This window comes from Amblyomma americanum, chromosome 8, assembly GCF_052857255.1.
Source record: "Amblyomma americanum isolate KBUSLIRL-KWMA chromosome 8, ASM5285725v1, whole genome shotgun sequence".
In the NCBI taxonomy this organism is placed as follows: domain Eukaryota; kingdom Metazoa; phylum Arthropoda; class Arachnida; order Ixodida; family Ixodidae; genus Amblyomma; species Amblyomma americanum.
Genome location: NC_135504.1, coordinates 89,880,747 through 89,893,402, shown reverse-complemented (window position 1 = coordinate 89,893,402; position 12,656 = coordinate 89,880,747). Strand labels below are relative to the sequence as shown.

The 12,656-nt window shown below is 47.2% G+C and overlaps 1 protein-coding gene across 1 annotated transcript; it reads left to right on the top strand.

The window, feature by feature from the left end:
• The first annotated feature begins 5,443 nt into the window (after positions 1-5,443).
• LOC144102600 (uncharacterized) lies at positions 5,444-8,716 on the top strand. The gene is made up of 2 exons (XM_077635828.1): positions 5,444-5,656; positions 8,373-8,716. Exons 1-2 carry the CDS (start codon positions 5,444-5,446, stop codon positions 8,685-8,687), a joined length of 528 nt encoding a protein of 175 aa, XP_077491954.1. The 3' UTR covers positions 8,688-8,716.
• The last annotated feature ends 3,940 nt before the right edge of the window (positions 8,717-12,656 follow it).

Genomic DNA, 12,656 nt, shown 5'->3' with positions numbered 1-12,656 from the left:
AATTTCGCAGGCCGCTGGTTAAGGCGCCACGGTTCAAGTTGCGGGAATTAATCTCTGCCCGGGAAGGTCTCCCGGAAGGTGCACGAGGGATGGGCTGGTGTCCTTTCACGACATCAATAACCATTACAAATTTTAGCGGATAATTTCCCCGCCCCCGGCAAGCAATTGGTGAAGGCGCAGCGATGCGTCTGGCGAAGATTGCAGATGAGAGTTTCTATAACCCATACAGGTTAAACAAAATCTACCGGGACGTTCAGCCGGAATGCAAATGGTGCCAGAAACAGGCAACCTATGACCACATATTATGGAACTGTAGCCATAGCGCCGCCACCGACGGATATTATGCATAACCCTTCCCTCGAGCAGCGGGAGGCCGTGCTTGGCCAGCTCAGACTCGTTCGTCTAGACCAGGGCCGTGCAGTGGGCCACCCAGGCCGTCGTCAGCCATTTGTAGATGGCCATCTAGCACGGAATCGTGTGCACATGCGTTCTGACGAAAATAAACTTTTTCCATCCATCCATGCAATCATCTGCAAGCAGAACGATGAGTGCCAAGCAGCACGGCGGTGTCGACCACGACTCCCGCTACCTGTCATGCCTTGGGGTCGCCTGCCCGCTACTGCTCAGCCCAATGCTCTTCCAAGAAAGCCAGATGTGTTCAAAGGCAAAGTGACATGAGAAATTTTGAGCAGACAAAGTTGTAGAAAGATCCGGAACGCTGTGATCCGTTTGAATCTCTTTTCGAAATCTTTGTTGGCTTCCTACATTCTGGCTAAATGAGCTATGCGTCGAGAACGCCTTATTAGGCCTGAATGTGAAGCGTGATAGTGAAACGCAAATGCTAGAAGTATGTATCAGGTGTTTCCTTGAAACCCATCAGTGAAATTTAACATTCCCAGCAATTCTGGATAAAGTCTAATTGAACAGAAAAAGTTTATAAACGCTATTTTTATGTATTGTAAGATTTCACTATAGCAATCAATATATCCGCAAATCTTCCATCGGCAGGCTTGCATTATTTTGCTATTTAGTTTTTGCTATCGTCAAAAATGTTCCCATTTGGTTTTCTATAGCTGTCGTAACTACTCGATGCGAGTGATGGGAAACATTCTAACAAAAATTTTGCCACGCATCGGAAGAATAGATCATTACGTGCACTGTTTCTTTAGCCGTACCTTATATTATTCAAAGTTTTCGCCTACGGATGCTGGACTTTAATATGCCGACGATTTCTTTTGATTGTAACACAAGTAATGGCGGACATCATAAAACTTTGCACAATATTAACCAGTGAGCTGGTCGACAAATGTCTCAAAACTGACACTGCACAAGCAATGTTTCAGCGTATGTGTATTCTCATTGGCCCAAATGTGGGAGCGTGCACATTTAGGACGATCATGTATCTTTAAGAGGCGGTATTGTTAATCATGCTGTCAGCAGTCCTGCGCAAGAGCGGAGAAACTTTGCAATGAGTGTGTTTCGATAATGAGCTCCGAAGGACCACAAGACCACATCGTTGCAGCTGTTCTGCCCAATCATGCATGTTCCAGACGGCAGAACATGAAGTAGAGTGAAATAAGTCAGTGTATACAGCAGTTTCAGTCCTTGTCTGCCTTAGCGCACTTAAAAAATTACAACGATTCGGAACAGTGCCGCAACGCCTTTAGTATTACCGCAGCATCTCAGCGACTTGACAAGTCTATACCGCATCTAGTCATCTCTCCGTGCTGAAAAGAAGCACAAGGAATGGCGAAAGAAATGTGGTCGTGCCGTCAGGGGTTGAGGATCAACGCTTAAATGTATTCTTACTTCTTTCCCGAAAGTCATGCGGGAGCGCTTCTTCGAAGCTAGAACTCCGAGATGAGGTCAGTGACGGCGCTAAGCGTCCTTATTTTATACGCGCCGCCCCGTCGGTTCGTCCCATCGCGCCAAAGCAGGCACGCTTGTATACACTCATAATCATCACAGCCGTTCTCTCACTCTCCAGCAAAGGCACGGGTCGCCATTGGTCAGGCGTGGAGTTGCTTCGCGAAGATTCGAGTGGCTTTTTCGCCACTCGGCGCAGTCACCTCCGCTTGGAGGTTGCGGCGCCGGGGTGGTGACGACGCTTAAAGGCGCCCATGTGCTGTGCGGCTTGAGTGCATGTTAAAGAGCCCCAAGTGGTCGAAATTATTCCGGAGCCGTCCTCTACAGCACCTCTTTTCTTCGTTTGTTCTTGCACTCTGTCCTTTATTCCTTCCCTCACGACGCGGTTCGGGCGTCCACAGATATATGTCAGACAGTTACTGCGGCATTTCCTTTTCTCAAAAAGCAATTTTCAATTTTTTCATTTTATTGAGTAGACGAGAGACACTAACACATATGACACTCATTCGCATTGTTCGTGGTTGCAGGAGTCCCGCTGCTGCTTCTGCTTGGCGACAGTGTCCATTATACAACTGACTGAAGTGCTGCCGCCGCCCATCATGGCGCTCCTGCCCTCTTCTTCTCCTCCGACCTGGAGGCCACGCCGAGCACCGACGTCGAGATGACGGTACGCGTCGGCGGACAGCGTCCTGCATCACCGGTGAAGAATGCCTCATCACTCTCCGGGCAGGAACTGCAAAATTTTGTTGAGCGTCTGGCGCTAGTGTTGAGGAAGAGTTCACGGAAATTCGTGAGAAATGCCTTTCTCAGTTATTCGTTCGCCTAATAAAATTGTTAAATATCTGACGCACAAGTCTGGTGTAAAATCAGCACTTACATACATTGAAGGTGCGAGCAACCTATGTACCGTTCATAGGAGCGCTTAAGTAGAAACAATTTGTACACATACAAGGAGCGCATGAATTTTCAATGTGCGCAGGACCAATTAGCCTTATGCTCTATGCTTGTTAAACGACTTTTCTTAGTTGGTCCAGATAATTCGCGTTGGAATGAAAAAAGCGTTCTTTCTTCTGCAGCTTGCAGCAGGCCCAAGCAGCTATGTTTAATACAGTTTGTCAAGCGTATATCTTGCTTCGAGTGATTTAGTTACACCATATAAGTTTCTTTACTAATTTTTGTGTTGCAAGAGCTCACTAATGAGCCTCAGTTCACTGGCTTTTATGGACAAAGCGCTGAGCAGCCTACAGTCGGAGACCTTTTAATGAAGCGCGCATTGGGTAGAGCAACAGCACCACGCGTCCAATGGTACTGAAATATTATTGAACGCATAATAAAATGATCCGGCGGAAGCAGCACTATCTGCGCATTGAATGGTTGAATACGGTCACGAGGGCTCAATACCACTCGTGCCGGGCGATAGAGCTGCGCGTCTCAGGAGCGTAAGCTCTTAGCCGACTGCGCATCATAATTTATTCGCTAAATTATTTGTATTTTTGTTCGCCCACAGAATAATAGAGCAGTAGTGAGTGTGAAAATATTTGTGCCATTAGGCCAGAGTGTGAAGATTTCGGCAACAGACATTATTAAAGCGGTGGGATTCGAGAGTGCAAAACGTACACGAGCAATGCGGCGTAATAAATGTGTGACCATGGCGTGCCCATTTGTTCCATCGAGAAGCAGGACGTCCGAAACTTGGAATTTCATGAGGCCGACATTCTAGAATGAACACCGTTTGACCCACTATTGCTATCAGAGAATGAGCATAAGTCTGCGAAGTATTTCAAGCCTAGAAAAGGAGGTGCTTCCCATTTAAGCCGTCATCGGCATCTCGTGGAACAGTCGAAAAGTGAGGTAGAACTCCGCGAGTCTCGTAAGCTGAGTGAGGCTCGTGGGAGGCCTGACGTGTGAAAAACGTATTGTGAGGAACTTTACATCGTAGCATTTTTCAGCGCGCAGGCAGCTTCGTTCAAACCAGGCCTCTTCGTTTTTCGGTAGTTCTGGGGGCAAAACGATTTCCTGCGACAAATCGTGCTTCTCGTTTTATCGCTAGTTCCAGTTTATCTGTGGCGTATTTTGTGTACGGATGCCAGATTAAGCATGCATCTTGTAAAAATCCTGCAATACTTGTGAACAACACTTTTTCTTTCAAGAGAGACTGTGTAAGCCTAAAATTTGTTTTAAAGGCTTTCGGAGATAAAGATTCTCTTGTAGTGAATGAATATAAAAACATCAGCCGAGCATTTCAACAATCGTGATGACAAAATCTTTAATGTATGCTGAAATTGCCCGAAACCGTCCCTTTGTATGAACTGGAGAGCTTTTTCTCTCTTTTGTTGTTAGTAGAGGTAAAAAAATTTCAGGATTAAGGTTTCCTGCTCCCGGTTGCACTTGAAGGACATGTTCAGCCTGCACAACAGGCATACTGTCAACGCATTTAACTGTATGTATAACGTCGCAGTCGCCGGCATTTTACATGACGGTAGACTCATTGCCAGCAGGTAATTCGTTAATAAGCAGAAAGCATAAAAGTGACCTTTATAAGAAGGATTGCGTCGCTTTCAATAGCCCACGCACTCCAGCTGACACAACATTGCACAGCAATATACTGGTGACGGAAGGGTGAAGAACCAGTTGTCCAGCAGAGAGTATTATGAGGAATGGTCAAGGGTCATAATTTTCACAAGCTAAGTGTCTGTTAACAATGTCATATGCCTGTGGCAAGTCCAGGGAGCGTGCGTATACTCGTTTACAACTATCCGAACAATACATATATCGATCCTGGTCCAAGCTGGCTGAAATATCAAGTGTAAATTCGGTAAATGAAATCAAACACGATGAACTGGCGTCAGTGGCTTGCTGAATAGGTAATAAAATTGTTCTTGCGTAATTGTTGTACAACGGGAGGGTGTAGGACATGTTCAAATGTCTCAGCAAATAGAAGTTTAAGATATCGGTCTGCAGCTACATACATGTGGCCGATCGCCTTCTTTAAAAGGTCCCTGAAATGTTTTCTATGGACATATTCTAGCGCGACAGATCTGTAGAAGTGGTCTTTGTGGGTACTCTAGTCAAATTTGAAAGCTCTGCGTAGACCATATAATTTAGAAATAATATTTAATAATCGCTTCTCGCAGCAGCTCGTAGCCTATTAGGGCAGCACACCCCCCGGCACGCGTCCCTTATCCGGATAACGTTAGTGGGCAAACGAGGCGAGCTTGAAGACCAGCTCTTCTTCCCAGTGACGTCATCGGGGTAGGGGACGCGCGGTGAGGTACGTGGCCCTAATCGGGTGCGAGCTACTGCGATCAGCGATTAAACAAAAAACATTTCATAACTATAGGGTCCATGCAGAACTTTCAAATTTGACTCGAATACTCATAAATACCACCTCCATAGATCTGTTGCACTAGAATATGCGCATGAAAATTATTTCCAGGCCCTTTTAAATGTGTAGTACTCGTGGTGACCTGTTGTGGCTCGCCGCTTCAGAGCACCGGTAAGCATCCCGCAAGCATTGCGTGCGGGACCTGTGTGTGCCGCGGTGCAGGGCAGCCTGCTGGTCGTGCTGGTGGACGTGATGGTGGTGCGCGTGCCGGGCTCCACCAGCGTCCTGCAGCGCCTCTCGGTGTTCCTGCTTGAGGAGTTCGGCACACGGCTCCGCAACGTGGCGCTGGTGTGCCTGTCGGCGGCCGTGGTAGTGCAACTTCTGGCCCACGACACGCTCGCCGTGCTGCTCGTGCTGGCGCTCGTCAGGCGACTCGTCTTCGACTTCATGAACGACGACCTGCAGGTGGGCATTTCTCGCCGGGTGAGAGTAGAGTAGGGATGGGTTCCCGAGGACGTCATTTTCGCATGGCTAGACTCCCTTTTTCTCTCAGGATGGATACGGTAAAATTGCCTTGTATTCTAACTAGATTATGGCTCCGTTCAGCGCCCATTTCTCATTTATCTCCTGGCCTTTTTCTATCACAGAGATGTGGATAACGCGCATAAACTGTTATTTATCCTGTTTCTAATGTACGATTAACTAGATGTTTAGGAAATTGCTGTTTTATCACTATTCGCTTAAGATAGAAAGTACTTTTATAATCACATAACAGATATTTCTGGGACTCAAGAGAGTATCTGTGAAGTGCGCAGGTAAAATAAATAAAATGGTTTTGCAGGAAAGGAAATGGGGCAGTATCTGTTTCAGATCTCGGTGGACACTTGAACCGCACTCTAAAGAAAGGGATAAGGAAGGTAGCAAGAGAAGTAGGGAAGGAAGTGGTGCCCAAGTGGAACACTCCAGAATAACTTTGACCACCTGGGGATCATTACCCTATTTGCAACAAGACAACGGGGCATACAGCACACGTTCCCCAGTGGCCTGCACACGCAGTTTATTTCGGTCGCTATAGAACTAAGCGAAAGACTACGTGGACACGGCCTGGCCGAAACAGAGTCGCAGGCTGCGTAATAACACGAGCGATGCAACACGAAAACCTGTGGCCTAAAATCTTGCGTTTGCCTCTTCTGCACGCAAGCCCACGAAATCCGGACAAACGTTTCTATTTTGCACAACTGCCACAACATTCCGAGTGGCGCTGAATTCTCAAAGTCACCGCGGGAATTTAGGATGTTCAATACATCGATTTCATTTTCGATGGCTTTTGAAACAATTGCTGTGAGCGAAGAACGCATTTTATAGGTCTGATTTTGCAGAGAGGAGCAAGAGTTGGCTATGGTAGCCACTATGTAGGAGCAGTATCTCTCGAGACTCCAGTTTTCTGATAATAGCAATTTTAAGAGATTGCCTTTTAGGTAAGCGGTGTAATTTGCCAACGGCCAACATATTACGCACAGTTTTGATGTCCGGGAAGGCTGGAAACGTGAAAGCTATACGTGACCCCGGTACACGAATCAGGTCATTCCCCGAATAAATTTAGGAACAAAAGGCAGAATTCTTCCTAGCATTTTGATACCTAAATTTTGCTCTAGGGTCGGCGGGAAGCCTCAGGGTGTCAGACAAGATTTTACAAGATGACTCGCCTTTTGTCTTGGGAAGCGTAGTCCTCACTGCCTGGGGTTAAATAGAGCCTTCACTCCGAGCAGGAAGCACGGACGAACATTGTGATGGTGAGGAATGGGGTCGGTTGCAAAATGACGAATGTGAGTCTTAAAAGCTCATGTTTAGGAACGGAGGCTGCGACAGGCGCCATACGAAAAGGGAAGTTGAATTCTTGACAACATAGGGCGTAGGAAAGGAACAACATGAAGATCAGAAGACACGGACGGACTAGTGCTAATTTCGAACTGAATTTTATTCGAAACTTTGGTTAAAATATATAGGAATATGACAAGAAAGAAAAGGGGGAAGGAAAGAAAAAATAAACAAATGACTTACAGCACAGAACTAACGTCAGGTTGTCTCTTGGTTAGTGCACCGATACCGAATATCCCTTTGCGAAAGAACGACTGATGGCATGCTTACGTAGTCACTACCTGCCCTATCTATCTCTATAGCCTCGAGAATCTTTCTTGTAATCTGCGTACGATGGCCGCCAATAACTATACATATCTCGAAATCAGGAAACATAGTGCCCGCCTCCCTCGAAGTGACAGTCGCAATAGTGAATCGCCAGAGTCTCACGCATCCTTTGCACATTGCTAGCATGCTCTCGCAGTGTAGTTGTTGACAAGATGTTATCGGCAGTTGTTGAGGACACTGAGCAGGGCCTCCTGCGGCCGATGCCGTCGACAAATTCACCGTCTTTATCATAGAGCCAAGTCACTTTGCTCATTTTGATGCGCGGCGGTCCTGAATGACAAAAATTCCGACGGCTGTCGCAAAAGTAAAGAGGTCCATAACGACATTTGATATACAGGGATGTTACTTCCACACAGCGCATCCTCGATTTTTTAGGCCTTGGATTTTTGTGTCTCATTAACAATTCTATGACGCTCGGACATTAAACTGTCTCGTCTTAATACCGTAATCAATATATTCTGGGACGAACCTATGGGGCACAGTCGCGGCTTTGTTTATAATATTCTTGGTTCAGTGTTCGCTCACTTATCTGTGCCTTCGTGCGCGCGTTTAGCACATTCAACTGTAATTTATGTTTCATAGAGTCGTCAGTCTGGTCATATATAAAGCTTATAGTTCATTTAATGTACCACGCCTCCGTGCGGTGTTCTCCTCGAAATGATCTCCCATATTATTACTTAGGTGCATTGTCAAGCGAGTGCCAATTTAATACCAGTCAGACCGACGGCGCTTTTAAAAGTTCGGCGCTCACATGAATGCGAGTAAGGAAAGTATTGAAACGACCACAGAAGTAGCGCAACTGTCACCTTTACTGAAACGACTTTACCCCAGCCGATCTTTTCTATTCTTTAGAAGCTGCAGTGCGGTACAATAATTACTGTTCGCTCCCCTTCATTCAACACGTGACAAACCGCTAAATTAATCCAGAGTCATGAAACTGTAAATTTGGGTAACTTTGACGCTGCTTTTTCCGCAGTCGATGATGACACTCCAGGCTCAAGAGCTGCCCTGGAACGAGGTGCATGCATTGCCACGTAGTCGTTCTGACGGCTCTACCGTCTGTGCCAACGTCAACCTGGCAGCCAGCAGCAGTTGGCCGGCACAGCGATTGCCCGCGGACGTGGAATCCCCGGCGTCGCCTTTCCCTCCGCGGACCGCGGCCTCCAGAGAGGCACACGACGTGGCCGCGCGATTAGGAGCCACTACCAACGTCCCGAAGCCAGCTGAGAATCCAACTTGTACGCACTCTTTCTTATGCAAATATCGCTATTGTTCACGTAGTCGGATGTAACAAAGAAGCTAAGAAGCAGATGCTCCTCAATGAAAGCCCGCCATTCAGCTCCTCCGCCAATGTGACGGCGGCACTTTCAACGGCCTTGTACTTGCGAAGGTGGCTTGAAGCTGCACTGCTGTTGACGACGATGCCATAAGTAGAGCCCGCCGCCACTGGTTGGAGAACCTCCTGCGAGGAGTATCGTCCATTGTGTTTTTGAGTTGCAGCCGAATATACAGCCACAGTGCATAAGTGGTTTGGTGCCTGCCTTGCGCATCACACAGTGATCAGCCGCACACACTATCTCAGAAACCTCGAACGCAGCAGAATTGGCTGGTGATCGCGGTACCAGGCCTTTTAGAACATGAAATCGCACAATGGGAGCTACATGTCATTTCGCCGAAGATAAACCGCAGGACTAAGAAACATTACGAATGAGGCGCGGTCTATAACGGGTCTGTAAGCAATGTCAAGTTACACCAGCGCCCCTATGTGAACTGTATCTTCGCTTTCATCCTAGACCCGACAAATGCTCGACAACGATGCCTTAAATATGTACGTGAGTTCAAAGTTTATGGTGATTTAACGTTCCGAAGCAACTCAGGCTATGAGGGACACCGTTGTGAAGGGCTTCGGAAATTTCGACCAACTGGGTTCTTTAACGTGCACTAATATCGCACAGTACACGGGAGTAGTATTTCGCCTCCATTGAAATGCGACCGCCGCGGCCGGGATTCAGACCGCGTCTTTCGGTTCAGTAGCCGAGCGCCATAACCACTGAGCCAACGCGGTTGCATCAGTTAATGACGAAGCGCTCACAAAACATTACGTGTAAAGGAAACCATGCATAAAGTGCTCTTCTGTATGGGGCCCTCTATTTTGCAATGCCGGTAGCACTACGGCACTCAGGCTTTGGTTGTTGCTTGGAACACCGTCCAAAAAAAGCTTTCAGCATAAGCGTTTTTCCGAGTCGTCTTTGACAAAGACCCGTTGTCGTGAGTCATTATTACCTTCTCTACTTCAATGGACTGTCTGTGAATCCCTCGGTGCGGAAGCGAAGATGCAGGAAGTATGTTTGAAGATCGGGTGCAGATGAATGCTTGCGGCTGAGCTCTGCGGTCACTCAGTTTGGATGCCGAGAACACCACAATGTAGGAGGAGGAGGCTATTAGGAAAGGAAAGGCGCAATAAATCCCTCGCTCTAGGTGGAACTGGAACAGTGCAGAAATCCTTTGGTCAGGAAAGACAAGGAGCCAGAGAGAAAAGTATGTTGACAAGACCGCATACATCCAAGGGTGCGCGAGGGCAGATGCAACCTTCATCTGTTCTTTGCCTTTGGTAAGAAAATTGACGACGCGCCTGCACACAACACATGTTACTGGAGACCAAGCAGGGCAATCGAGACGATTATGCCTCAGATCGACCAATATTTCTGCCCGTAATGTTTTTCTCACGCATTCTTATACGTGTACTATGCGCACTTCTTGTATTATTAATGCTTATTAGAGCCCCTCTCGCGCTTCGCAAGGGCACTGCTGCATCTGCGTAATGTCTGCGCCTTTAAGGCTGTTAGAGATGGCCTGACCAAATATGATTTCCATCTTGTAAACAATATTGCACGCCACTCATGAAGCAACCGGAGAACAGTTTCCCTTGAGGTGATCTTTACCCGCGTGTGAAATAATCCGCTTAGGCTTCGTGGGCTTCAATTCAAAGACACTTCCTGTGAGCGCTTCATGACTGGCGCAAGTTCAAGCACCTCCCCACATGGGGGCTGATGACCAACCTGCTGTCAAGCCAGTATCCCTGCTTACTTAGTACAAATTTTGTTCAACCTCAGGTCTTAGCTTAATTCACTGGAAAGATAGCGACACGAGGAGAGAAACACGAAAACGTCATAACGGGATCATGAGTCATGAAAGATACGACCTGATGACGCGTTGCTATACTGGCTTTTGGACAGAACCAAGCTACTTTGCTCCTTCCTGCAATAGGGAATTCGCGTACTCTTCCCTCATTCATGCCATATATGTGTACCAGGCATTGTACGCTGCTCAAAATGACCTCTGATGTTGCAGACCCTAGCTGCCGGTTGCCAGCGCCCGCCGAGCAGCAGTCTGCCGGTGACGACTCGGCAGGGACCACCGGTACATCTTCGATTTCGAACGCGGGGCCAAGCAGGATCTCAGACCACGCAGCGGATGATGCCTGGCTGGGCCTCGCCTCCCAGCCGCACCGCTGCTTCGGCCGTAAGGCTTCAGAGTCGGAGGCATCCATCGAAGGGCGTCTGCACGTGGGACCGCAGCCTCGAAAGTCGTCGCTAATCTTCACCAAGAGCGCTAAGAAGGTGGGCCAGCCGAAGTCCGAACGTCAGTTATGCACTTACGTGGGCTGATTAGTTGGTGCGTTTTTTAACTTTAAAGGAAGATAACAAAAACAGAGCCAGGGCGAGACAGTTGTGAATACAGCGTAGGCAAATTGAGCTGGGCGGAGAGCGTGAAACCGGTTCATTTAAATATAAGTGCAATGTCTTGTACCGCTCTTTAACAAATTAAAGACAACAATAAACATTCACTTTATTTGTCACTGTCATTTTTCAGGCAGACATATCGCGCATTTCGGTGCGGATATTCATTCATTCAATGATTAAAAGGGACTTTTTTCTTTATGCAGAGCGTCTCATTTAATTTGGGTCAAGGCTTTGAAATTGGCACGCCCCAGGTACACGATACCAAGAGCCTACTTTTTGTCACAGTGTGGCGCTGCAAAGTGTATCATAAAATTCGAGCAAAATCGATGTTCACCATGATTAATTATGAAAATTAGATAATTTTCGTCTTTGGCCAATTGCATGTTTATTTAGGGTTTGGTGGGGTTACCGATACAATAGCAGATTGAGGTCAGAAAGGACGACCTCCTCCGCAAAGTTACCGGTGCGGTCGATTCAGTGCTTTGCACAAACCTACTATCAGACCGAAATTAAACACAAACACGGCACTATGTGGCTTTTAATATAGCCTGCGCCGCATAGCAGCCCTAATGATAAGCTGTTGACGTGTGCAATGAATACGTAACTTCGTCTACAACCGGCCCTTCGCTCGACTTGTCACTTTGGCGATTCCGAAGCTCGCTGTCCGTGGATTGAGCGAGGGGATAACTCTGCTATTTTCGCTCCTTTTGCCTGCCATGCCACTTCCTTCATGCATCTGCAGACAAAACGTCGATCGCAGTCACTGAAATTACGCCAAAAGCGGCTATCGCTTGAACCTCCATGTCCTAGCTCATTCTTCATCGAAGGTTCATCAGACAACGGCGTCGACAACAAAGATAACATAGGAGCAGTTTCCCCTCTCCCAGCCCGCGGTCATCGCAATGAAGGCAGTGCGGCTAGCGATACGCCAGCGCTGTACGGGGTCTCTGAACTGATCAGTCTAGAGGAGGTCCTGCTGAGAAAAATCTTTCAGCACAGCGCCACTTTAAGATATAAAATTTGCGCTGTGTGCACCCTCCTATCAAACACTCATCCAACACAGTTAAAGTGGAGCAATTCAGCGTCCAGCCAGCCTTATAAATCTCCCTCAAACCGCCCTCTTCACTTGCCATTTCTCAATAGTAACCGTTGCTTCATAGAGCTTCAAGTTCATCCAAGATGATTTATTTGGTCACAGTATTCAAGAGGACATTATGTTTTATTCTTCATTTTTCCTTTACTGAGTGAGAGATAATTTACTTTGCTCAAGAGAGTTCTATTCAGTCCTATGATTTGTGTAACATTCCAACATGGGTCCGGTAAGTGCCTGCAGTATGCTTAAATACGTGGGAGATGAAGAATTCTCCAGTCAGACCACACAGCACGAAGAGGCAGAGCTCATATGTAATCTTTAACTGCTTTCTACGGCCTGGGAGGTAGGGTCACACATTTACGAAGAACGCAACCAAAGACCACGGCTTTCTCAAGCTGTGGAACCAAAACTCAAGGGCCGGTAC